Below are 25,909 nucleotides of genomic sequence, written 5' to 3'. Positions count from 1 at the left end.
TATTAGTAGTATTATTTATTAGTATTAGTATTATTAAGCAGTCAGCAGCTTCTGCTGATCAGTATGGAAGACATATAAGAAAAAATATACAAAAAATACATACATAGATGATTATGTGATATTTAAAAAGTCACAGATCTTAATATACTATAATTCTAAAAATACAAGTAACTTTTTTATTATTGAAATCAAACCTAACTATCACAGCCAAATCATCTATCTTTGTCACAGCTCTTCCTCTCCCTTCCTCTTCTGTCTTCTCCCCTTGCTTTACCTGGATTTTCCCACAGTGAATCTAGCCAGAGGTTTGTTGGATCTCCTGTTTTTGTCTGTTTACCTTTGATTGACTGTAACACCACACACTATTAGAAAGTAAGTAAACACAGAGATCACAGTAGGTTTTATTTAACCCTGTCAAAGAAAACATTCATTACATAACAAAACTAATGAATTTCTTAAATACTCTGAGACAGTTTGTGGGTTTGTGTATAATTTAGTTCATTTAATGGTTTAATTTGCATTGCAGGTCTTTCATTCATGAGTTAAACATTGTATAAATTCCACCACCAGGTAGTGCTGTAGAGTCAGTAAAAAACGAGTTGTGAAAGCTTTGAGAGAGTCTGTCAAGATCAGGATCACACCTGCAGACCTTGCACTCTGATGGCAGGTGTAACTGATGACAGGGAGTACTGCACACATCCAAATAACAAATCTCCACATCTTACAACCAATTTGGCAGCAATAAATCATGAAGAACCATCAAAAATGATACAATTGCAACATCAAGTGGCGAAAGCTAGAGTTGAATTTAATTCTTGTGGAGGTTCTGTTTTTTTCTACCTCTGTATTCATTGTTTAATGGGATACTCTTCATTTTTTGACTGGTCACACCAGCATTAAATCAGCTGTAATCGGCTGATGTGAACCCCTCAAACAGCTGTGTCAGAATCCCTGCAAGTTAGTGTTTAGCCAAAGCTATTCTGAACTGCAGCTATGCTAGTCAGCAGCTCATCAGTATGGAAGACATATAAGAAAACATGAGACATCAATAAATCACTAAAACAACACAGCACATTATTAGTTGTGGGATATTTTAATTTCAGGCTCTTTCCAGTGTATACATTGTAGTAGTACATGCATTACATCGTCTCTGAAGTCTCACTCTTGCTGCTGGTACACTTTAGAAATGAAGGCACGTGTACTTAAGAATCATACAATGTCAGAAACCACAGATGGAATACAAACTGAGGAAGACTCTGTAGGGGAACTCTTTCTTTCTGTGGGGTTTAAATGTGCAAACACAAAATAAAGTGACACAACACAAACAATTAGGCAGTACAGTAACACTGACTTTACAAGTCAAAAGCTTGAGGAAAGGATACAACTGGAGTGTCATCTATTTAAAATCATGTTTTCTTAGCTGGGAACACTTTTAGTCTCTTTACAAATGGAGTGATGTAGAATAATTAGTAAGTGAGGGAGTGACAGGGTGGAATGAGGATGAAGTGTGCTGAAAAGGAGCAGCCTGGCTGACTTCAGTAAGCATGATTGGCCACAAACAGAGACTCCTGAGCTGCTGCTCCCTTATCTCCAGAGGACAAGTACTTCCCAAGAGCTGCCTGGCTGTTATTCTGTAGAGAAACAGAAAGCAAACAGGAAATGAAGGAAAAGCTGCATTTGTGTGTTTTTATTACATTAAGAAAATTCATCACAATGTTCATGACTTTAGTTAACTAGGTTGGAACTCTTCCCTGACGGAAACAAATGTATGCACAATGAGCAGCAGGTCCCAATGAGCTCCGTGACTCCTCATGGCCCTCATGCAAGAAGCACTTGTACAAACTGATTTGTTAAATGGCAAGCAAGAATTTGTGACATTGAACAATCTTCTCATACTTCAAATTTTATCTGAGTTAGCAGTGAAATTCATGACTGGTAAATATTGTTCACATATTGTTCAAATATTCTGGATATACCAATGTAGGAAATAGATTTCTCTTGAAGAATTTCTTATTAGATAAATGATTAAAACAAACAAACAAAATATCCAAAGAAGAATATTTTCTGTATCTTAAAACGTGTTGGAAGGAATCTGTAACCATTAATAAAGTCATTAGTTCCCACTTAGTATACTTTCACAGTCCACTTATACGCTAACTACTACTGCATTGACTTGATTGGGACGGCCCCCTTAAAATGGTGAATGTGCAAAAAAGGGGGAGCGGATAGGGTGAGGGGTTAGGGGCTGATTTGGGATTGGGCCACAGACTCTCAAGAGTCTTTAGGGTCAGTCACAGAACCATGGCCAGTACATTTACTTTTAATATTTTGCTATTAATGCGTCTGTGCCTTTAGGTTTTTATTGCAGTACTGTTATTCTTACTTTTGTAAAAGATTTCAATACTTCACACATAAATTGTTCTATATTGAGCTGAGAATGAGTCAATCTGTGTAGCAGTATACAAGGTTTGTCCTACTGGATTTAGATAAACTTCTCACCAGAGCTCTTTTGATATACTCTTCCTGGCAGGCCTTGCCATTCTCCTTCTTGCCTCCCCAGGCCTTCAGTGCAGAGGCCTGCAGGGCACGGCCATAGGAGAAGGTGAGGGCCCAGGGACGGTGAAGGGGACACTGGTTGATGGCATTCAGGTTGATGGAGGCCTCCTCCTCACTCTGGCCGCCTGACAGGAAAGTCACACCTGAGAGAGAAGAACACAAACAAACAGGTGGGAATAGTTATTTGTCATGACCATGACCCTATATAGTCACAGTATATCTATCTGAGCAGGCTCACCTGGCACAGCAGGGGGTACGGTGCGACGCAGGGCGGTGACAGTTGCCATGGCGATCTCCTGAGGACTGTACTTTTTGGGGCAGGAGTGTCCAGCGGTCACCATGTTGGGCTTGAGCAGTGTGCCTTCCAGATAAACATGGTGGTCAGACAGAGCCTTGTAGACAGCTGCCAACACCTGAAGCAGCAGGGAGAACAAAACATCACATTCAGTTATGAGAAATGCAATCTGATTTCCAAATTTAGGGAGATTACCACATTTTTCCTGCATTCATAAGAGTCAGATTGGAGTATAATACTCATATCTTGTCCATACATCACCCAGCATCACTCACCTTCTCGGTCACATACTGACAGCGCTGCAGGTCATGGTCACCATCTGGGAGAATCTCAGGCTCCACGATGGGCACAATGCCATGCTGGGGGGGGCAGCAGGGCAGGGCATTTAGAGATGTATTATGGGGATCACAGCAACTACCATCATGACAACAGACAAGAGCACTTCCTCCCCTGTGTTCCAACTGGTTCAGTTAGTTGGAAGAGAAGCTGATGGGCTATCAGTGTTTTGAGTTGTGTAACAGTTGTTTGAGAGCTACTGGTTTGTGTTACATCACCGTGCATCAGTGTTTTTTTACTAAGCTGTAGAGCTGTGAATGTCAATATGTATGTGTGTGTGTGTGTGTGTGTGTGTGTGTGTGTGTGTGTGTGTGTGTGTGTGTGTGGCGCTAACCATCTGGCAGATGCTGGCATAGCGGGCTAGTACATTGGCATTCTCCATGATGGCCAGGCTGGATGGGGTGTTGGGGGTGATCTTTAACACACAACGCCACTTGGCGAAGTCAGCGCCATCCTTCTTGTACTGAGCACAGCGCTCATAGAGTCCATCCAGACCTGACAGAGACACAGCACACAATCTGATGAAAGACGGTGTGAGCAAGGAATGAAGCTGAGAGTTTCTGCTCAAGAAGCACTACCAGTGAGACTTTTCTTACTTGACTTTTCTTACTTGTATAAAACTTTCATGCTTAGCATCTGCTAAAATTGTTGGTGGTAGAGTTGCATTGTGGAGTGTGGAAGATTTTGACATGGAAGAAGAATATGTACAATAAAAAAGACGATTTCTCTGGTTCTACTACATCCAATTTGATCTGTTTTTTTAACTGTCCATTTCATATTTCTGGTAGAAAATAAGGACTAAGTTAGATACATTAATGAATGACATTCCTCCATTTCCTACCACTATGCAAAAGTGAAGGGAAAATATCTTCTTTCCAGGAGCTGCTATCTTGCTTGTGTGACATCATTTGGAGCCAGAGTCTGCACAGTGGAGTGGAATGGAGGTTTTGAGAGCAGCTGTCACAGCTGTTAATCATGACATAACACCCCCTTTGTAATATCTTCATATCACTATTAAAAAAAATGTATCAAAAAAATTAGCAGTTGGACAAATCAGCATGATAAGAATGACCTAAAATGACAGAAATCATCTTTGGGAAAATGTATTTTATGTGTACTTGTCATGTCCCATCTGCAAACATGGAGAGGATGGGATTTATGACCTATACTGCATCCTGCCACCAGGGGGTGATAAAGATGTTTTGACTTGACTTTTGGAGAGCTGTCATGAAGTCCATGTTTGTAGACAGTTCTCATTCTCTTGTGTGTCAAGCATGATTTTTTTCCTTATCATGATGTCTCATTGTAAATCTGCGGCATCCCTCCACCGTACAAACTGATGACAGTAAATCCCATCAGTTGACAATACTGTTGTTAATAATTGCTTAGGGCACAAATGTTCCAGAACAACACATGTATCTTGTCCTGTCTGTGTCATACCTTCACTGTGAAACTACTGCCTAATAAAGAGCTCTACTCTACCTTGGGTGGTGGTCTCTCCATTGGTGCCGGCAAGTGGAACCACACCCTTGTCCACCTTGATGCCCACCACCATGCCCTTCTCTTTGACCAGCTGGGGAAAGAGCTTGCCGTCGTCTGTCTTTTGGTAGAGTGTCTCGTGGAAGAATATGACGCCGCCGATGCAGGGTTTGACCCTGTCGTCAGCAGTGAAGAGAAGCTGGCGGTAAAGTCTCCTGTTCTCCTCTGTGTTCTCAGCGTTGATGCTCTGGAAGCGCTTGGCCACACTGCCTAGAGATGCCAGGTAAAAACAAATTTTAAAAGAAAATCTGCATGACAACTTATACTGTGGGATGTTTAGAATACTGTGTTTTGGAGGGATAATCAGGATATCTCCACCTCTGCTGTTTTTTAGTTTGAAAGTAATTTTTGTTTGTCTTTCATGAATCTCCAAACTTTGTAGAAAGCTTCTGACCCTTTATAGCCAAATCATGCCTACTCCTGACACCACAGGATGCATATGGCTCTGAACAGTGATGTTCTCTTTTCAGATTGCCTCTATTTAAATATGTTCCTGCCTGGAATGGATTAAACTGTACAGTATTTAAAAACAAAACAAAAAAACACTTAAAATAAGCCAGAAACATAAACACTATTTTGTATGGCATAAGTGTTTTTCGTCTTTCTTTCTGTGTAACTATCTTGTTACACATCACAACCTCTCAGATTTATCTGGTGATACCTTGGAGGTCCTGAGGTCCTCCAAAATATAAAGTGCAATGGCAAAGAGAGTGTTTTGGTTGACTCTAACATTTCAGCCCACAATGAGTGACATGACCAGATAACAACAAGTGATTTTACACTTAAAGTAATCACTGTGTTGCTAAACTAGACTGTGGTCAGTAATTGTGGTTAAGGACTGGGCAATATATGGATATTATATTGTTATAATGACATGAGACCAGATGTTATCTTGGATTTTGGATATCATAACATCATGATATGGCATAATAATAGTGGCCTAAGTAAGGCTGCATTACAATAAAGCAAGTAGGCTTTACCCTCTTAGTCATTATATCCACATTAATATTGATATTGAAGTATTTCATCAAAAGTATTGTGATATTTCGCCTTGCACTAGTGGAAAACGGGAGTGTGATCCTATCCACCATTCATTACTGCCTCTTTCTTATCTGCAAATCACACAATGAGTCTGTGGTACCTGTGGATTCATCAGCTGCCAGGATGCCTTTCCCAGGAGCTACAATCCTCTGAGCAATATCACTGAGCTCCTTCTTCTGCTCAGGAGTCAGGAATGGATATGCATGAGTCATGTTGACTGTGAAAGAGACAAGAAGAGAAAGGAAACAGATTTCAATTGTGCAGTCTTACAAAATAACACCACATGATTACCACATGTAAAAGGAAATGTGAAGAAAATGTTACCAGAGATTATTCCTTCCTTAAAAAACTCAATGCCCCAAGTACCCATATTAAATACCCCTAAAACCTGTGGAGCCTCAGGGTCTCAGGGGCCCTATCAAAGACTACATCTAACACCCTGAGAAAAAACATGGATCCCCTGGAAAATCAGCAATTACTTCAAGATCCTGGAACCTTCCAGAAGACACTTTGGAAGGTTCACTCAGTCAAAACTAGTTTTAGGAGACCTGAAACTATCTGTACTATAACAATTTTATAGTTCATTTCAATTTTTCAAAACATGTTCACTCCTATTTCCCAAATATTTATCTTCACAGTCTGAAAGCAATTTAATAAGAGTTTTTTCCACTCCATCAGAAATCAATCAGTTCGTTCTATTTATTTACTTTATACAGTAATTTTCCATATTTTGGGGGGTTTTCAGTTTTCACTCTGGTTTTCTATCAATTGGTTATATTTCACCTTCTGTTTGTCAAGAGACAAAATGTTTCTTCAGTTTTTTAGTCTAACACAATGAACTGTAGCTTTAGGTTGCGGACTAAACGAGACATTTGAGGACGTCATCTTTGGAAAACAGTGATTTACTGATATTTTACACACCGAACAACTACTAAATATTCGTTTGTTGCAGCCTTAATACAATATTTTTTCTTTTGTTACTTTAACTAGCCTACTCATCATTCGTTTGCACTTTTATTTAAGTAGAACTTTTCGATGATTGACGGCTTTGCTGTTTTTTACTCAAGTGAAGGATCTAAGTACTTTTTCCAGCGCTGCTTTTAAGGATCTCTGAAATTAAATGCAGGCCGTCCTGGAGACCCTTCTTTAGACTAATAACTGACTGTAAGTGTCATAACTTAGTTATAGGAGCGCTCCTGCCTGCGATGGTTCATTTCCTGCTTGTAGCCTGCTTACATTTACAACGACGGCACTTCCGCGTCCTTGCCAAGCCTCAATGACTTTGAACAGTACTGGGAGTAGCCAAATACTGGGCCTCCACATACACTCCGGGAAAAACTTATTTTTATGATGAAAGACATGTTTAGAGTTACTATAGACCTAATAATAACAGCAATCTGCGAGGTGCCTGCCTGGAAAATGCATCAATAACAACGTGACGAACTAGAATTAAACTCTACGAAGTGGATGAAAAAGCAACATCCTGTCATCTACTCATCAGACTCTTGGATGTAGAAGTAGTGGATGGAGGAAATAAAACTCACCAGGTTGTTGCTGTGTACGTGCAGTAACAGGAGTAACAGATAGATGCAGGAAGCTGCTGTTGTAACACGAGCTTTAGATGAGGGATGAAGGACGAACAGTTACAGCAGAGCACAGGGGCGACCTCCAGGCAGAGACTGTCCAATCAGAACGCAGTTTCCAACAAGCTTCAGCCAGTAAGAGGATATTGTGGATGCTGAATGTGATTTTAATATGAAAACCCTCATCGTTGTCTTACAGGCATCTATTCATTAGTTGATCAAAAACCTGCTTAAGTTCTACAGGTCCTTCATGTTTTGTCACAAATAATGTGTCCTTATCAACAGTTATCTGTTCTATTATCACATTCTCTAAATGTACGTAATTTGAGATTCATATGTGAATATTTATTGCTTTCAGCATCATATACAGTTAAAAGAGGTGATGAAAGCATCTCAGAATACATCAGTCACATGTCATCATCTGTCTCTTTCTGTGAAAGCTGTTATGAATAAGAGATTAAAGCAGACAAACTGCCAATCAAAGGTGAATGACTAGAGATAACTATCCACATCAGTGTTAGACAACACTTTTTTAAAGTTTCAAATTAATAAATGATAAAAATAGTTTCTGGTAAAAACCAGGAGAGAAACACTCACCATTTAGTCAGCTCTCAGCTGTTACTGCTTTTTGAGGTGATCTATCTATCTATCCATCTATCTATTTGGAAATTACAATAGTCGTGCTGTTTGCCTATAAGACAGAGCTGAGGGCAAACCAAATCACAGAACTCTAGGCATACGTGAGGATCCTCACACGCTTCATGAGTGGGCGATGAGTTACTCACAGCTGAGCTGTAGACAAGACATCCGTTCATTCCACGTATAGACGAGGCTGACTATCACATACAGATGATGGGAAACGCATCTCATCCTCTTCACAGATTTATTTAAACGTGAATAACATTATTTACTCCTTACCATACTGATGAGGCACGTGTTCTGCTGCTGAAAAAATATTGTCGGATTTTCATACGATCTGTCATCACTGACTCAGACAGTGTTACGTAACACAACCAAGGGACTAATGCTTGTTCCACTGAGGGTAGAGTCCTGGGTCAGAACTCACTATCACTATAGATCAATAATAAAGCCTGTTGCAACGGGCTCTATTGAAGCGGTAGAGGTTGTAGTACCTTCCTGTATTTCAATACAGAAAATGTTAAAGGATAGGTTCACAGTTTTTCAACACACACATGAACACTGAAATACTTTCCTGGCTCAGGATGTTGACCGTGTTGTCCACTGATTGGTTGGTTTGGTTTGATCCCCAGTTCAATATCTTGCCGAAATGTTCTTCAGCAATATATTGGACCCCAAATTGCTAACAAAGGCTGCTGCTGAACCTGTCCTTTAAAGTCAATCTTCCAAATGCTGGTTCAGAGGCTGCTCTACCTTCATGTACTCCAGCAATTTAGTATTGCACTTTCAATTCCCAGCTCTTCCAGTCCACATGTTGGTGTGTCCTTGGGCAAGATACTGAACCCTAAATTGCTTGTGCCAGCACCCTGGTGTGTGTGAATGGGTGAATGTGGCATCTAGTGTAAAAGCAATGGTTGGAAGGCTAGAAAAGTGCTGGTGCAATCCATTTACCATTCATTTATTCAACCTTTCTTTAAACATCTGAGTTAGAGTTGGATCACAAGGAATTTGTTTGAAGAAGGGAAGTTGAGTTTAAGTTCTTTGCTCTTTTGCTTGGATATCCCATTCAAACAGTGTCACAACTATCGATTCAATTCCATTTATATTTTCATCCTTCATTCTTGCCACCTGCACACGTGTTCCCCATTCCCTCATCACCACCTCTGTTAGAGGGTGAGCCTCAGAAAACAGGATAGCTGGTTGAGGCGGTGGATTATGAACGATGAATCCAGTTAAAGAACCAAGGCACTTGGAGAGAGGGAGTTCAAATCTTTCTTCTTTAATAAAACTTGTTGAACTTCAGCCACATTGTACAATGTACGTATCTGTTGGTGTTTGTGTGTGTGGTCTGGAAAGGAAAAAAACCAACAAAACTACATTACAAAATGGTCTGCATATTTAGCAACTTATCAATTAGCATTCCAAAATACAACTGCCATGTAATAATGTAGGAGGCTTATATCAAATGTAAATCACATAAAATAATTAAACAGTTGAACCTCTATTAACAAGGCATGGTTACACCCACAGCAAGAGCTAAGTTAACCCATTAGCATCACAAACTGGAGTACAATAATTATTCATGAACAATATGTGTAACGGGCACCCACATTGGAGCCTTAGGTACATTATCTAGATTCTAGAATAAACAGAGCTGCAACACATTGCTAGCACTCACTTAGCTCCAGTGCTAGTAATAAACAGAGCTAACAGCTACTTAGCTAACTCACCGTACATACTGAAAATATCACCATGTTATGTAACACGAACTGAAAGAATAATAGAAATATCCACAAGTACCAAGCAGAGACACTTACATTTCTTCAGGAACGCACAAAGTCTGTGCAGCTTCAGTCTGCTCTGCTGCTGGAATTCCCCAACTTTATCAGCCCACGTTACTGTCTCTGACCAGTAGGTGGTGCCTCACCTCTAGGGCTTTCTCACAACCTCAGTATATATACCCACACCTTTCCATATGTCACCTGTCAAAACATTTAATTCACTACACTTGCTGTTGCAACACTTACTTCACTTTTGATCATGATCTGTTCCTGCTCTTGCTTGCCTGCTCCCTGTTTGCTTTATTTGCCTTTACTCACTAACCACCTTTTGCTCCACCTTGCCTTTGACCTGAGAACTTTTATCCGATGTGTTTTTCAGATGTTCATTTGAATCCAACTTCCTGTGTTCATAGTCATTACACATGCAGCTGGCCTACTCAACAAGGGCCAGGACCCCATCTGCCACAGACTTATGCTACTATATGAACACTACAGTATATGTAAAATCTCCTTATTTACAACATGATGCATTAAATCAATGCAAATGTTGTTTTACATTTGCATTAATATTTTACACCTTGCATATACTTTTTATACCTTGTTTACAGCACACTCCTGCTCAATATATTTTAAATTCCATTCTCTTCATTTTAAATGCTGTACAGCTCTTCTCACTTTAAAACATATTTTATGTTAATGTATAGTCCTAAATAGTATTGCTATTTAATTTTTATGTTATTTATGATTACTTGACTTTTGTGTCACTTGCTTTTTCTCTAACTTTGTATATGTTGTTTGATATGCAACTCAACACTAAAGCAAATCATATCACATTATTGGTATGGTTTGTAATTAAAATGATTCTGGTTCTGATAAAAACCTGTGTTTGATTATCATATAACATACATGATATAAACCCATATCCATATAATACACTTGTCAGTAGTTGGCACATATGTGGAAGTGTACTGTCATTTACATCATTTTATGTAATTTTAAACATCATTTACTAACCTGTTCTTTAAACTACTGTACAGATATATTCTGCTGCAACCAGTCAAGTGTGTGTTGATATTTTTCTCATATCAGCATAATTTTATAGGGATTGTCAACCTGTGTGTCTAAGGGTCTTTAAATAATGGGGAAAGCAGGCGTAACATTTATAAACATATACACAATCACATCTGAATTAAGAGACCTACAAGTGAAAATGGCATTTGTAATAGTACATTTATTCAAATAACATTCCAAGAATCACAAAACGTTTAATATCTTCTCTATGGAGGATTGTTCTTTTGTAAAGCTCTGTCAAAATATCCTTGTCTGTGTTTTTAATTTTTAATTGTATTAGTTTATTTGTCAGGGACAGTGCATATTAATAAACATTAATGTAAATATACCAGAATTAGCCCAAAGACTAGTTTTCATCTGTTGAATGTGCAGCATAAAATTTTGACTCAGAGTGACAAAATTGGTGTCATAAGATTCTCTAGAACTGCCTTCTCAGCATTTATTACAAACATTATTGATATTCTACTTTGCCTGCTCTTTGTACAGTTTTACATTTTAGAACACTGCATCTCACAGATAGAAGTTTCAATTGTTCGGCTAAGAGCTGTTGATTTATGATTTACCAATCAGTCTAGATCTAAAGATAGAGGATGCTGTAAAACACTATTGATATTCCCATATTTGCTGTGCACATCCAGATTCTGTTGAACTGTGTGTGACAAAGTGGGTAAGACCACACCATTTATCCCCATTACACTTTGTATTTCTTCTCTTTCCAGTTTAACATCTACATATGTCACACTGCTTTCACATACTATCCTGGGCTTTGACTGTGTTTAGCATTGTTTTGTTATATTTACATCTACATTTATGGTAGTGACGTTATGCCCGAAACAGATTATTCGACACAGTGTTGTATTTCTATGCAAAAGGATTGCAGCAACATGTTCCGATGCCTTTACCACGCCAAAAATCACATGACTACACCAAACTCATTATGTCACGTTTGTATCAGAGAAGTGTAGGGCTGGTTTTGGATAGAGGATGTACGATAATCTAACAGATTGTGGACTGTTTGAAAGTGATACATCTCAATATATAGATTTTATTAAACAAAATAACAGCAAAGAAAACAGTAAGACCACTTGAATGCTTCATCTCAGACTCACATTACACACTCACATTCCAGCAGTTGCCTAGTAGAGGTCGCCATTTCAATCTGTATCAGATGCTTTGAAATAGTGAACCATTTTCAAATGCTTCATACTGATTCAGTGCTACAAAAATCTTTATTTCCCCCAGCACTACTCGATGGTTTAATCAAGACAGACAAGTATTTAAGTGTGCTTATTCTTTATTCATTTAAATATTAATTTACTCATTGATTCTTAAGTTATAGCTTGTGTTGTCCATAGCCACAAAAATGGGAGGCATTGAACTACTTTCTGGTTTTAAGCTCTCACTGACATGACTAGTGATGTCATGGTTTTGACTAAGTATGGTGGGATTTATTATATTGAGTTAAATGTTTGGGTTTTGTCTTTATTGATGATGGTTTGATCTTAATTTGGCCATTAGTGAGGATTGTGGCATGGATGATATGTGCGTAATCAGTGTTAACTGATACAAGTAACATTGTTGTTTACCTGTTAGGTATGTGAGAAATATGGTTCTGCCTAGATAGATTGGAGGGGCTATTTAAGGACAGGAGAGAGAAACGAGAGGATGTCTGTGTAACACATGGTCATGCCTACGTATACTGTTTTCCTGAATTAAACCGATGAGATAAGTTTGACTTGTTTATTTTCTTTTCATTTTTTGAGACACTTGCTCTTTGTTACACTGGTCGGAATAAATCACATTTTTAAATCACTGAACAAGGCTCTGAGTCAACATCGGATCACCTTTACTGACAATCCGGTAAGGCTCGCTCACACTTTGGCACAATAGTAAGAGACTCTTTTTTGGATATCAATGCAGCCCACTATTTCCACCAGGGAGCAACACTGCACCATGGTGAGATCATGATAAAGGAGCTTGATTGTCTTAACCATAGTTTAGTTGGCCTTATCATATTACAGCACCTCTAAGTCACTCCACTTGAAGTCACACTACTCAACTACTACAACTGTTTGTTGTGTTTCTTTTGGTCAGAGCATCTATTCACAAACTGTCTGGCATGTGGTCTGGAGTGTGGGCCACTACCTACTTGCCGACCAAAGACACTCCATAAGGACAGTGAGAAAAAAAGGAGTCAGAAATGGAAAACCCAAAAGAGGAAAGTCAGACAAGGAATCTCTTTTAGCATAGTCATTTGGCCTTTTCAATAGTGCTTTCAGTGCTCTTGTTCTAACATATAGGGCACAAGATGTAGACATGGGACCACACAAAGAAAATAAGAAAGCATTTGAGTATTAGACAATATTATGTATTTACAACAAGACATCTTTGCAAATCTTTGTAATTTGAAGAAAATCATGTTTTGTACCTATAAGCATACAATATAAAAGGCTCCATTGTGTCCTTTTTAAAGATAGTAATAGTAAAATAGTAGTTAGGATTTCAGCAGTTATACTCAGTTTGGCTGGCTAAATTGATGGCTCATTAGAATTCTCGTCATGATTACCTAAGGCATAGGTTAGTTGGAGTTAGAGGTTAGTTGGACTGCAGACCACCACATAGGCAACATTTAAACCTCAACAATGTTCAGTCCACGCTAGCCCACTGAATATTTTATTTGTCTTTGATATTTAAATGGTATAATTGTACCATCTAAGAACACGCTTGGATGCTGACTTTCCTCTTAACTTCAGTGCGTTCATTCTTTTTTTTTTTTTTGAAAATTATTTTTATTGGATTTTCTTAATCTGACAGACATGTGTATCATTGATGGATTACATGCATTACATGTGAAGAAAAGAAGACAAGAAGAAGAAACAAACACTAAGGAGAGAAATAAAAATTAAATAAACAAACAAAACTTTAAAAAAAAAACCCAGCAACAACAAAACAAAACAAAAAAATAAAACGTTACCCTGTGTTTCCTAAGTAGCTGTAATGTCTCAAGAAAATTAATGAATTTTCCTCATAGCTTTCAATAGCATTGCCTTTCCCTTTGAGGGCGTAAGTCAGTTTCTCCATGGCCAAAACGCTGGAAAGGCTTCTAAACCAATGGTCAACTGAGGGGGAATCCATGCTCTTCCAAGACGATGCTATACAGTGTTTGGCCTAAAGTGAGCACAAAGTGACAATCTTCTTATTCACAACTGACAATTCTGACTGTGTTGGAAAAAGCCCTTAAATAAACATTCGAGGACAAACAGGCAGTTTAACAGATATGATTTCAGAGATGGTTTGAGTGATGTTAGTCCAGAATGTTTTAAGTTAAGGGCAACTCCACAGGCAATGAAATAATGTACCTTCTTCTTCCCTGCATTTAATACAGAAATCAGGATTGTTGCTATCAAAGCGATGTAATAGCGCAGGGGTAATGTAAGTACGCATAATCCATTTAAATTGTAATAATTTCAGTCTTGTGTTAATAGTCTGACTTTGCACATCGCCGCATACTATCTGCCAATCGACTTGAGATATTTCTGTACCCAGGTCATTAGACCAAGCCAATCTTTTACTGTTCGAGGATTCTTTAGATGCATCTATAATCAATTTATACAGGAAGGATACCTGACCTCGGCCTTGAAGATGATCTAGTATAGCCTTTTCGAGACTAGTCAGAGAGGGCTTATGAGGGGATTGTTTAAATGCTGTTAGAATGTAATTCCTAATTTGCAGGTATTTAAAGAAATGTTTTCTTGGGATACTGTAAAGTCTTTGCAGGTCCTCAAAGCTGTGTAGAATATTGTTGTCGTTGTACATATCCATAACTTTGCTAATCCCCCTCTCCACCCATAGTTTAAAGCCAGGGTCACTTCTACCTGGTGGAAACCTGTGGTTTCCCCAGATTGGTGTGAAAGCAGATATACCCGATCCTAAGTTCAAGTGTGCTTGTAATTTGTGCCACACCTTAATTGTGTTCTTGACAAAAGGGTTATGTGTAGTTTTTAGTAAGTTTTTCAGAGAATCAGCGTACAGATAGAGATTTAGGGGTAATGGAGATGTAGTCGCCCGTTCTATTGTGACCCAAGGCACTGAGGCATTGTCCATGAACCAATACATGGCTGCTCTAATCTGGGCTGCCCAATAGTACCAAAGGAAGTTTGGAATTTGGAGTCCCCCCCTTTCATATGTTAAGTCAAGTTGTGTAAGTCTGAGTCTTGGGCGCTTATTATTCCAAATGAAGTTGGTTGTTAACTCTTTTAATTTCTTAAATAAATTCAATGGGGGATGTAGAGGGATGGATTGAAAAAGGTACAAAAATTTGGGTAGGATATTCATTTTAACAATGTTGACGTGACCAATTAGAGAAATGGGGAGATCTGACCATCTTTTCAAAGACTCTGATATAGAAGTTAAAGTCGAATTGTAGTTCTCCGGGACAAGGTCCTTTATGTCGGGAGTAATTGTTATACCCAGATAAGTAAAACCGCAAGGTGAACTTTGAAATGAATTTGCCTCTGGCGGGTAGTCTCTTGCATTCCCCCGAGAAACAATACCTTAGATTTCGTGTTATTGACTTTGTAGCCAGAGAAACTCCCGAATGAGGAATAATTTAGTGAGTGCTGGTAAAGATTGCGCCAGGTTTTTTAGGAAAAGTACAATATCGTCTGCATAGAGACTAATACAGTGTTCATATTCCCCTATTGTAACTCCAGTAATTAGTGGGTGAGATCTAATTGTTAAAGCTAGGGGTTCAATAGACAAGACAAATAGGAGGGGGGAAAGCGGGCACCCCTGGCGAGTCCCCCTGGATAGGCTGAAGGGTTTTGAAGCAGTAGTATTAGTCAGAACCTCCGCGGAGGGGTTGCTGTATAATAGTTTAATCCATTTAATTATGTTTTCTCCTAGGCCAAATCTTGGAAGTAAATCAAATAGATACCGCCACTCCACCCTGTCAAAGGCCTTCTCGGCATCTAGGGATAGAATGGCCGTATCCGGGCTCCCTCCCTCACTATGTAAAATGTTGAGTACTCTTCTCAGATTATGAAATGCCTGCCTACCTCTGACGAACCCATTTTGGTCCACATGTACAAGATTTGGTAGGTATTGCTCTAACCTTAGAGCAATGACTTTAGCAATGAGTTTGGCATCTGAGTTCAAGAGTGATATTGGCCGGTAGGAGTCGCATTTAAAGGATGGTCTGCCCGGTTTCAGGATGTTTGTGATAAGGGCCCTGGAGAGAGAAGGTGGCAAGGAGTTGGTTCTGAATGCTTATTCAAACATGTCCAAAAGAGGAGGAAGCAGCTTGTCTTTAAAGGTTTTGTAGAAGTCGATGGGGAGTGCATCAGGGCCCGCTGCCCTCCCATTCCTCATGCACGCAAGAGCCTCTTCTAATTCTGAGAGCTCTACTGTCCTGTCTAGGGCTTCTTGGTTCTCAGGAGAAAGAGTGGGGAACTCGAGCCTATCAAGAAAACTAGATTGTGCACTATTATTGGCAGATTGATCTGACTTATACAGTTTTTCATAAAATATTTTGAAAGTCTCATTAATTTCCTTTGGGTCAGTTGTTCTAATTAGGGCCCAAGCACTCAACAGTGCGAAGGCCCTATTGTATCTGTAGAAATTATTATTATAGTTCTGCCTAAACAAACGCCTTTTTGACCCCCTAAACGTGCCCCAAAAGTCACCGAAATTTGCACGCACATCAGACCCGGCGAAAACTTTGATATTTTAAGGTCCGCCAAAATGGCCGTCGCAAAATGGCTCAATAGCGCCCCCTATTGAATATAAAAATGTGAGAGATTGAAGTACATGAACGAAATTTGGTATATATATGTATCATGTCCAGACGCACAAAAAAGTCTGTGGGACCCATGACGTCACTCCAACAGGAAGTCAGCCATTTTGAAAAATATGTGCGATTTTGGCGATTTCCACTCCTCGTACTTTAACGAACTTGTCCTTGGGATTTAATCCGACCGACTTCAAATTCACTCAGAAACATCTTGACACATTGGAGATGAAAAGTTATCAAAAACTTTCTAATTAGGGATCCGGTTTGGCCGTGGCGGCGCCGACAATTTCCTTCGCCATTCGATCCTTCGCCATTAAACAGGAAGTCCTTATAACTCCTACAGACATCGTCCGATCTACACCAAATTAATCACGCATGTAGAGGGTGCCACCCTGAACACGTATATGCATCAATACTGTGTCAGCTCCATAGCGCCACCTACTGGATACAATAGTGCCCCCTTGAAAATTGAAAAGAAATTGAGCCCCTCAAGTCAGATTGACATAGACAAACGAAATTTGGTACACATATGTATCTTGTAAAGACGCACCATAAAGTTGCTTGGACCCATGATGTCACTCAAACAGGAAGTCGGCCATTTTGAAAAATATATGCGATTTTGGCGTTTTCCATGCGTCATACTTTAACAAACTCGTCCTAGGGATTTAATCCGACCGACTTCAAATTCACTCAGAAACATCTTGAGACATTGGAGATGAAACGTTATCAAAAACCTTCTGATTAGGGATTTGGTTGCTTCGTGGCGATGTGAGGAATTTTGACGTTTTGCCATTAAACAGGAACAGCTGGCCAAATGGGGGTACTGCACCCCGTAGAAGATTAAGGAAATTGAGCCCGTCCCTCCAGATTGACATAGATGAACAAAACTTGGTATATATATGTATCACATAAATAGGCACAAAAAAAGTCTCTTAGACCCATACCATCACTCCAACATTAAGTCGGCCATTTTGAAGTGAATTTGCAATTTTGGCACGGTTTGATTAGAATTTTCACACCACGTACTTTAATGAATTACTCCTAATCCGACCAACTTCATTTTGATTCTGTGTCAACTCAATATCTGGAAGATGCGTCGCGGCAAGTCTCGCTCAGTCGTGGCGTGGCGGGGGAGCTTGGGCCCGATCATCGCTGCTTGCAGCTTTAATTCCATTTGATTTTTCAATCTCATGAATGCATTTTTCATTTTGTAAAGTTTTAATTCTCCAAGCAAGTAATTTACCCGCCTTTTCCCCCTGGTCATAGAACGATTGTCGTAGTTTGTTTAGGTTTGTTAGGGCCTTGTTTGCCGACAGTTCATTATAGTGGACTCTTAGTGTGGCCAATTTGTGTTGAAGCGCTGGAGTTTTATTATTATGTGATGTGATTTCACTTTCTAATAATTTCATTTCATTTTCAATTTGTAGCATTTTGTTTTTGAATTGTTTAGATTTAAAACTGGTGTAACTAATTATTTGCCCTCTGATATAAGCTTTAAAAGCTTCCCATCTAACTAAAGGTGAGGTTTCAGATGTGTTGACTTGGAAGAAGAATTCTATCTGTTGGTTGATAAAGCGGATAAACTCTGGGTCCTGTAGCCACTTGGTATCAAATCTCCATCTGGGAGGACCACGGAACTCTTTCGAGGTACAGTATTCTATGGATACAGTGGCATGGTCAGAAATTACTATGCTGTTGTAATAACGTCTCTTAACATAAGAAAGTGAATCCCTTGAGACCAAAAAGAAGTCTAATCGTGAATATGTTTTATGTGTTGCTGAATGGCAGGAGAATTCTCTCTTATCTGGGTTACGCTCCCTCCAGACATCACACAGGCCCAGCTCATCCATAAAGTTGAGGATCACTTTCCTAGACTGATTGTGGGAGGGGTCTAGACTACCATTTCGGTCAATATTGGGGTTCAGTGTACAGTTATAATCCCCACCCATAATTATTTCACCTCTTAATGATGAGAGTGATAGAAAGATGTCATTGTAGAATTGTGGCTTGTCCCTATTGGGGCCGTACACATTAAGTTGAGAGGTTGACCACACAGACTACATTGAAGAATGATAAATCTCCCTCCGGGGTCAAGAGTAGAAATATTGATTTGCAAGGGGATGGACTTGTGGATTAATATGGCCACACCCCTGGCATGGGATGAGTAATTGGCAACAAATACCTGTCCCTGCCATCTTCTTCTTAACCTGATTACCTCACTTGAAGTCAAATGCGTCTCTTGAAGAAATACTATTTTAGATCCCAGATGTTTTAGCCTTGTCATAACTTGTTTTAATTTCACCAGACTGCCTAAGCCTCTGACATTCCATGAAGATATTTTACACAGCTGGTTATGAGCCATGGAGCGCTTTAAAGGATACTCTGTTAATGGGGAAAATCCTAAAATTGTACTTTATATCACCAGTTGCAATATCAACGTCATAGAAAAAGCGAGGAAACAGGGTAAGATTACAACAGTAAAAATAAAAAAACATTAAAATGACACTTAACATTTTCTAGAACCTGCAAAAACAAAACTTTTATATCAACCACTACCGACTGCCTTTCTAATCTACAGTCAAAACCAGAGTAACATACCTACTTCCTAGGCTCTTAATGCTCCTACATCGAGGAGCTATAATATGTGGAAATAATTTACCACTGCTACTACTAATCCTTGACCATCAATCTCAGTTGTTTAATGGCCCTTTTGAATGTGAAAAATAACTAACAGTGAACAGTATGAATTGTCAACACCTAATTATCCCAATATTTAGGAGTGATAATCCTAAAACCCCTAAAATAACCAGTTTAAATTTAGATGTTATTTTACCCTTTGCAAAATGGACTTCCATACAATGGAAGTGAACTTAACAGGTAGAATGAACAAGCAATTATAAACACAAACACAGAATAGGACTGTATGGGGTTGCCTTAGCACTTCAAGTAAACAGTGACAACGACTTTCAGCTTTTCACCGTCCAACTCTTTGCTAAATCCATTCTCATCAGATGGCTATACTCTCAAATTTTCGGGAATAATCAACCAAATAAACAAACAAAAATAAAAGTATGAAATCAGATTTACCAGGGATACCTTGAACACATCACGCGCAGCTCTTGCTGAGAAACACACCTGGATCAATCATGTCTGCAAATTCCTGGGCCGTTTTCACCTTCAGAAGATATTACTCAGGGCTTCCCTCTTTGTTTTTATTCCGGAGGAACGTGTCCACATCCTGCGGGGTGTCAAAAGTCATGCTTTTTCCACCGTGCGTGATCCGGAGCTTGGCAGGGAACTGCAGGCCGTACCGGATCCCCTCTTCCCGGAGCTGTTGCTTCACCGCGTCATAAGCCTTTCTCTGGCGTTGCACTTCAGCGGAAAAATCTGAAAAAAACCTCACTTGCTTGTTTTCATGCAAAATTTTGCCCTTTTCCTGCACGGCTTTCATCACGCGGACTTTGTCTTTGAAGTTTAAGAACTTCATTATCAGGGGTCTGGGGAGTGCATCTGGATTTGAAGACTTTAGAGGACCAGACGGGATGCGGTGAGCCCGCTCGATCCCCACCGGTGAAGGGAAGATCTCTGCGCCGAGGATGTCCGGGAGCCACCTCTCCAAGAAGGCTTCGGCATCCTTCCCCTCCGTGTTTTCTGGCAGGCCGATGAGACGAAGGTTAGAGCGACGTGAGCGATTCTCAAGATCCTCATTTTTCTCAGCGAGCGATCTCACTTTTGTCTGCAGCACCGTGACCCTGGACTTGAGCTGCGCTGTTGCATCCTCCGCGTCACTGATTCGGCTTTCAGCTGCGGTAAGTCGCCCCTTGATATCAACTAAATCCGTCTTGATAAGTTCAATACCATCCATGACTTCTTGGTGTCGCTTAGAATGTTCTGCTTTGAGAGATTCGATGGACACTAGCACAGCATCTTGATTTTGGGTATGTATGCTTTGCCGGGTGGTTTCATAGGAGACTGCCGCCGCTTCCATCTCACCGCTTTTGTTAGCAAGACTCATGCTAGTTTCAACAGCGATGCTAGTCAGTGAGGATCCAGTTGGTGGTAATTTAGCGACGGGATGTCTTCTAGTGTTTGGCCTAGGCGTATTTTTGTTTTTTGTCATTCCCGGTGCAGTTTTGGATTGCGTGCCTCGATTTGGTGGCTAATAAGGACTTTAAAAGGGTGTATGTTGGTCAATTAGTCAAGAGACTCGTAGAGCACGTCCGTCTACCTCGCCGCCATAACCGGAAGCCGTGCATTCATTCTTATTCATTAACATGCCGTTATTGTTGCTAAATAGGAGATTTATGCCATAGTATGCTTGCAAGGCTACCATCTGATGTTTTGACAAATAGCTCGGTAACTAATTGAGTCGGGTAGTATGGAGTGGATCGGGCACGTGCACACATAGGGACCTAGGGGTGCTTGAGCCCCTGCCCTTTTTGCCTCGTATTAAAAAGTGCCCTCTGTGTGTGTGTGTGTGTGTGTGTGTTTGTTTGTTTTAAATAACATTAATAAATTCCTGTTAGGGATGTAAAAAAAACAGTGGTACAAAAACTCCACGATATTCTACTGTACCCATTTCTTGTAATACGGGGTTGTTGTGTGTGTGTTGAGCCTGCTGCTTCTCTGTCCGTTGCGGCTCCGCTCTGTCACAGAGCCGCCAGAGAGAGAGAGAGAGAGAGATGCCCCATGGATAACTGAGGAGACGTGACAGTGGAGCAACGTGAACCTGTGAGTTATGGTCTAACTCAGTGTTTCCCAACCTTTTTTGTCTTGTGTACCCCCTGAGCCTATTTGTCATACCATGAGTACCCCCATGTTGATGATTCTCAAAAAGTATAACGTAACACAAGTGATTATTAAATGGTAATCATTTTATTTTACATTTAACATTGAATTATCAGGCATTTATTCTTTTTTAAACTCCGATTAGCCCAATTGAAAATAAATAATATATTGCCTTGAAAGTAGGCTAAATACCAGTAAGTAATATGAGTAGCTAAATACAAAATGAACATAAATAATTTCTTTGTTTAACTCAAATTAATTAAAAATAGAAATAAATAATATGTTGACTTGAAAATAAATAAATACAAAATAAAAATAAATAAATTCTTATTTACTGGAGTAAAACTGGAACTTCTTTACATGAATCCCCTTTAAACAGGTATTTAACTTTTCAAAATCTAGAACAAAACAAAACAACATATATAAAATGACAAAATATTCATACTCACTATCCTTACTAACTCACTGAGCTTTAATGAGACACTTGAGCTTGCTTGTTTTTCATAAGCTTTGATAGGTCTGGGGACAGTGTGGAAACAGCAGTTACCAGGCTACTCTCCACATCCAGCCTGTTCCTCTGTTTGGTTTTAATGTGTGTCAAAGCTGAGAAGGTCACCTCACACATATAAGTTGAGCCAAAAGGCAAAAGTTCAATCAGTGCATGTTTTCCCAGTTCAGGATATTCCTTCTCCACATCACACTGAAACTCAGTCAATGTCTTTTGAGGGTATGCGATTTTCAGCCTTGCAGGAAGATGGTTGCTGCTCTCACTCACAATGAATGGGTCCCTCACCCAATCCAGTCTTTCAGACTTTTCTTCAATGTCCGGAAAATAATGGTTGAAATCGGTGCAGAGTTTGGACAGATGTGCTTGCACCAGTTTCACCACTGGAGCCCTGGCAACATCAGTGGTGGCAAGATGGGCATCGAGTAGTGGGAAACACCTCACGTCTCCCTCATCACATTTCCTCTCCCATAGTTTGAGCTTTTTTGTGAAACCTTGAACTCTGTCGTACATTTTCAGGATGTGTGACTCTTTCCCCTGAAGTGATAGGTTGAGCTTGTTAAGTTTGGTAAACACATCAGCGAGATATGCCAGGCGCGCCACCCACTGCGCATCCTCAAACACTGCAGCAAGAGGATGCCGGTGCTCCGTCAAAAATGCAAAAACTTCACTGCGAAGTTCATAGTCTCAGTAGCGTTTTCCCACGAGACAGCCAGCGGACGTCTGTGTGGAGCAATAGCTGCTCGTGCTGTGTACCGCTCTCATGACAAAGAGTTTCAAACAGTCTGTGATTCAGTGGCCGGGATTGGATGACATTTATGATCATGACAGCATCATCCATAACAGCACTTAATTCAGTGCTCATCTTCTTACTAGCGAGGGCTTCCCTGTGAATAATGCAGTGCATCTATTTAATGTCGGGATTTACCTTTTTGACATGTCCAAACAGTCCCTTTACGCTTCCAGTCATCGCAGCCGCGCCATCGGTACAGATGTGGCTGCAGGTTTTCCACTGCACATCATGCTCTTTGAAAAAGCTGTCTATAACGTGGAACATTTCTTCCCCAGTTGTCTTTCCTGGCAGCCTCTTGCAAAATAAAATATGCTCGTTGATGTCCGACACATCTTTGTAACGAACGAAGGCCAGGAGCTGAGCATCTCCACTCACATCTGTCATTTCATCCAGCTGCAAAGCGAACTGACCGGCTTGTTTTATTTTGTTAACGACTTGTTCAGTAATATCATCAGACATATCATCGATCCGACGGGACACGGTGTTGTTCAACAGGGGGACTTTCTTCAGTTCGTCAGCTGCTTTCTTGTCAATCATAATTTCAGCCATAGCAATCGCTGCAGGGAGAATTAGCTCTTCAACAATTGAGTGAGGCTTTTTTGATTTAGCCACAAGCATAGACACCGCATAAGACGCCTGCAGTGCTTTGCTTGACACAGTTGTGGCTTTCATCATTACAGTCTGACTTGACTTAAATTCCGACAGCTTTCTTTTGTAATATTCATCATTTTTACCTACATTTCCCGAGTGCTTGGTGCTCTGGTGCCGCAGTAAATTGGCTGGCTTCATTGCGCTATTTGCCAAGACTTCACCGCAAAAGAAGCACTGAGGCTGAGGTGGGTCCGCAGGTGTAAACGTGAATCCATATATATGATATAGCTGTCATTGTACTGTCTTGGTTTAAGCTTGGCCTCTTTTTTTCGTTTCTCTGTCCCCTCTGAAATCTCACCAGAATCCCGAGAAAGTGGACGTTTCAGCCATTTATCCATCTTGGCTCATAGGGTAGGCTGTACGGCTGCTGTGATTTTGGCGCGGAGTGTCACAGGTTATTGTTTCCCCGGGGAAACTGTTATAGCGCGGGTACAACTTAATTGATGGGTTCAGTATGAAATGACTGAGAAAAAAAATATTTTAATTAATTAACTTTAATTAAAATTATTTATCACTTGGAAATAAATTGTAATTAAATGTTTCCACGTACCCCCTGCAGTGTGCTTGCGTACCCCTAGGGGTACGCGTACCCCCGGTTGGGAATCACTGGTCTAACTAGTCGCCGTCCACTTATTCAACGTGCTTAAATATGGCTAATATTTCAGAAAAACGCTCTATTTTAGTCAATGTGTCAGCTTCTATTTTTGCCGGACGTGGGAGCACGGCGCATCAATCACACAGAGCAGATCGTGCGGGACAGGAAATTGTATACAAAATACAAAATAAAACACTGGGTTAATTTTCAAAATAAAATGCAGCGTGTTCACGGCGGATCATATTTCCCTCACTACAGGTCTGAAGTACAGGTCCGAAGTTTAGATATAAAGTTTATTGTGACTTTGCTACTAACGTGTGGGCTAACAAAATAATAATAATAATAATAATAATAATAATAATAATAATAATATAGTAATTTCAGCATTCTGGGGATATAAGCTGTATTATTACTCATGTTGACAATAATTTGTTGACACAAAATAATTGCATATCACTTTCACCTACAGGACACACAGCTAAGTAGTTAGCTTTCTATTAGCACTTTATTTTTTAATTTTACATTAATTTCCATATTGTGTAAAACAAAATTCTGCACGCACATGCTGCCCTTTTCTGACTTTGAGCCCCTGCCTCTCTATAATCATGTGCACGTCCCTGGAGTGGATATAGCTTAACTGAATTGATATGGCTGAAGAATACTATGCAATATTTAGAATGAATGCATGGAACAAGCAGAGTGGATGGAGGGGCTTCCAGAAGAGGAATACAAGGGTGTAGCATGAGACCTCAAATGGGAGGCCAAGAGGTCAGACAGGGGTAGAGCAGGAGACCTCAGGTGGGATGCCTAGAAGATGGACTAAATCACTCCGCTCTGGAGATTGGTGATGAAGGCTGGGCCACATTGGAAGTCCGTGATGAAGCCTGGACAAGAAAGACACTTATCTAGTCAGAGGCCAGAAGGGCAGGTGTTTGAGCGTCACCTAGGGTCTATCTGTGCACGTGCCTGCTCTCTACATTTCTCTCTGTACTCTTTGCTGTTTTCTCAACATTCCGTCTCTGATGTTATAATGTTTTATGGTATCATAAACAAACTGTTCCAACTGAACTTCACACACTTCAAAGAACATTACATTGATTTAGATTTATTTATTGTTCAACCTCAAACCAAATCTTCAAGCACAAAATGTAATGATTTATGTTATCGGGATTTTCTTTTTGTCCCCACAACATGAGGAACACAGGCACTGTACTCTCCTTCTCCAATCTTTATCTTCCCTTCCTCCATTCTTCTTTTCCTACCTGTCCTCTTTCCTCTCTTCACATCTTCTGCTGTTTCTCATCCCTGCTGAAATTTGATGTGGGGTGTTAAGGGTTAGCAGCCAGTAAAAACACCACATGTGCTTCAAAAGCAGTTGAAGCAGCTCTTGAAGTTTGTGGGTTTGTGGTTTGTTTGATCAGCAAGCAATTGGATTACTGCAGGCTGTTCATGGCAATCAATAATTGAACATGCACAGAGCCTGAGGAGCAAACAGCTTGGCTTGACTTTGAATTTGGTGAGGCATTTTGTTCATAATTCAAGTAAAAGTTGAGTTGTTATCATGCCAATAATGGTAAAAAAAATCAAATAAAATTACACTACTGGTCATATGATCTGTACAGAAGGTCAGTGAGAAATAACACTGTAGTCCTGAAGCAGCCTTTTCTCTGGAAAGAAAACAGTTTTAAAATGGGATAATTTTATACTTAAACTGTAAAGCTAAATAAATCACACATAAACACATATAAACTGTGACTTATTATCATTCATCATTATCATTATCATTGTTATTATTTTAGACATGGAGACTGTGGAGCATAACATACATTCCACATGACTGACTGTTAACATTATTTGACAGTGCAAATGCACAATGAAGTTATCATTGGTCAATTGCTTTTGTTATAAGTTTCAACTGTAAAACAGTGCTTCTCGACTGAATAAC

The 25,909-nt window shown here is 39.9% G+C and overlaps 2 protein-coding genes across 3 annotated transcripts; both read right to left on the bottom strand.

The window, feature by feature from the left end:
* Window positions 1-1,080: 1,080 nt before the first annotated feature.
* LOC128379604 (fructose-bisphosphate aldolase A-like) lies at window positions 1,081-21,227 on the bottom strand. Of its 2 annotated transcripts, none has more exons than XM_053339294.1 (8): window positions 21,224-21,227; window positions 5,868-5,984; window positions 4,670-4,936; window positions 3,522-3,682; window positions 3,127-3,210; window positions 2,795-2,969; window positions 2,500-2,699; window positions 1,081-1,631 (listed from the first exon to the last, which is right to left on the bottom strand). In XM_053339294.1, exons 2-8 carry the CDS (start codon window positions 5,977-5,979, stop codon window positions 1,536-1,538), a joined length of 1,095 nt encoding a protein of 364 aa, XP_053195269.1. In that variant the 5' UTR covers window positions 5,980-5,984; window positions 21,224-21,227; the 3' UTR covers window positions 1,081-1,535. The 2 variants fall into 2 exon arrangements, with proteins under 2 accessions (XP_053195269.1, XP_053195268.1); XM_053339293.1 differs by lacking the exon at window positions 21,224-21,227 and adding an exon at window positions 7,312-7,412.
* A 665-nt stretch (window positions 21,228-21,892) lies between these two features.
* Window positions 21,893-23,507, bottom strand: LOC128378540 (protein FAM200A-like). Its single transcript, XM_053338104.1, has 2 exons — window positions 22,854-23,507; window positions 21,893-22,570 (listed from the first exon to the last, which is right to left on the bottom strand). The coding sequence occupies exons 1-2, from the start codon at window positions 23,505-23,507 to the stop codon at window positions 21,893-21,895; spliced, it is 1,332 nt and encodes a 443-aa protein (XP_053194079.1).
* Window positions 23,508-25,909: the final 2,402 nt, after the last annotated feature.

Source organism: Scomber japonicus, chromosome 18 (assembly GCF_027409825.1).
Source record: "Scomber japonicus isolate fScoJap1 chromosome 18, fScoJap1.pri, whole genome shotgun sequence".
NCBI classification, from domain to species: Eukaryota; Metazoa; Chordata; class Actinopteri; order Scombriformes; family Scombridae; genus Scomber; species Scomber japonicus.
Note: the sequence above shows the minus strand (reverse complement) of the source record. Positions and strands in the feature narration are given on the sequence as shown.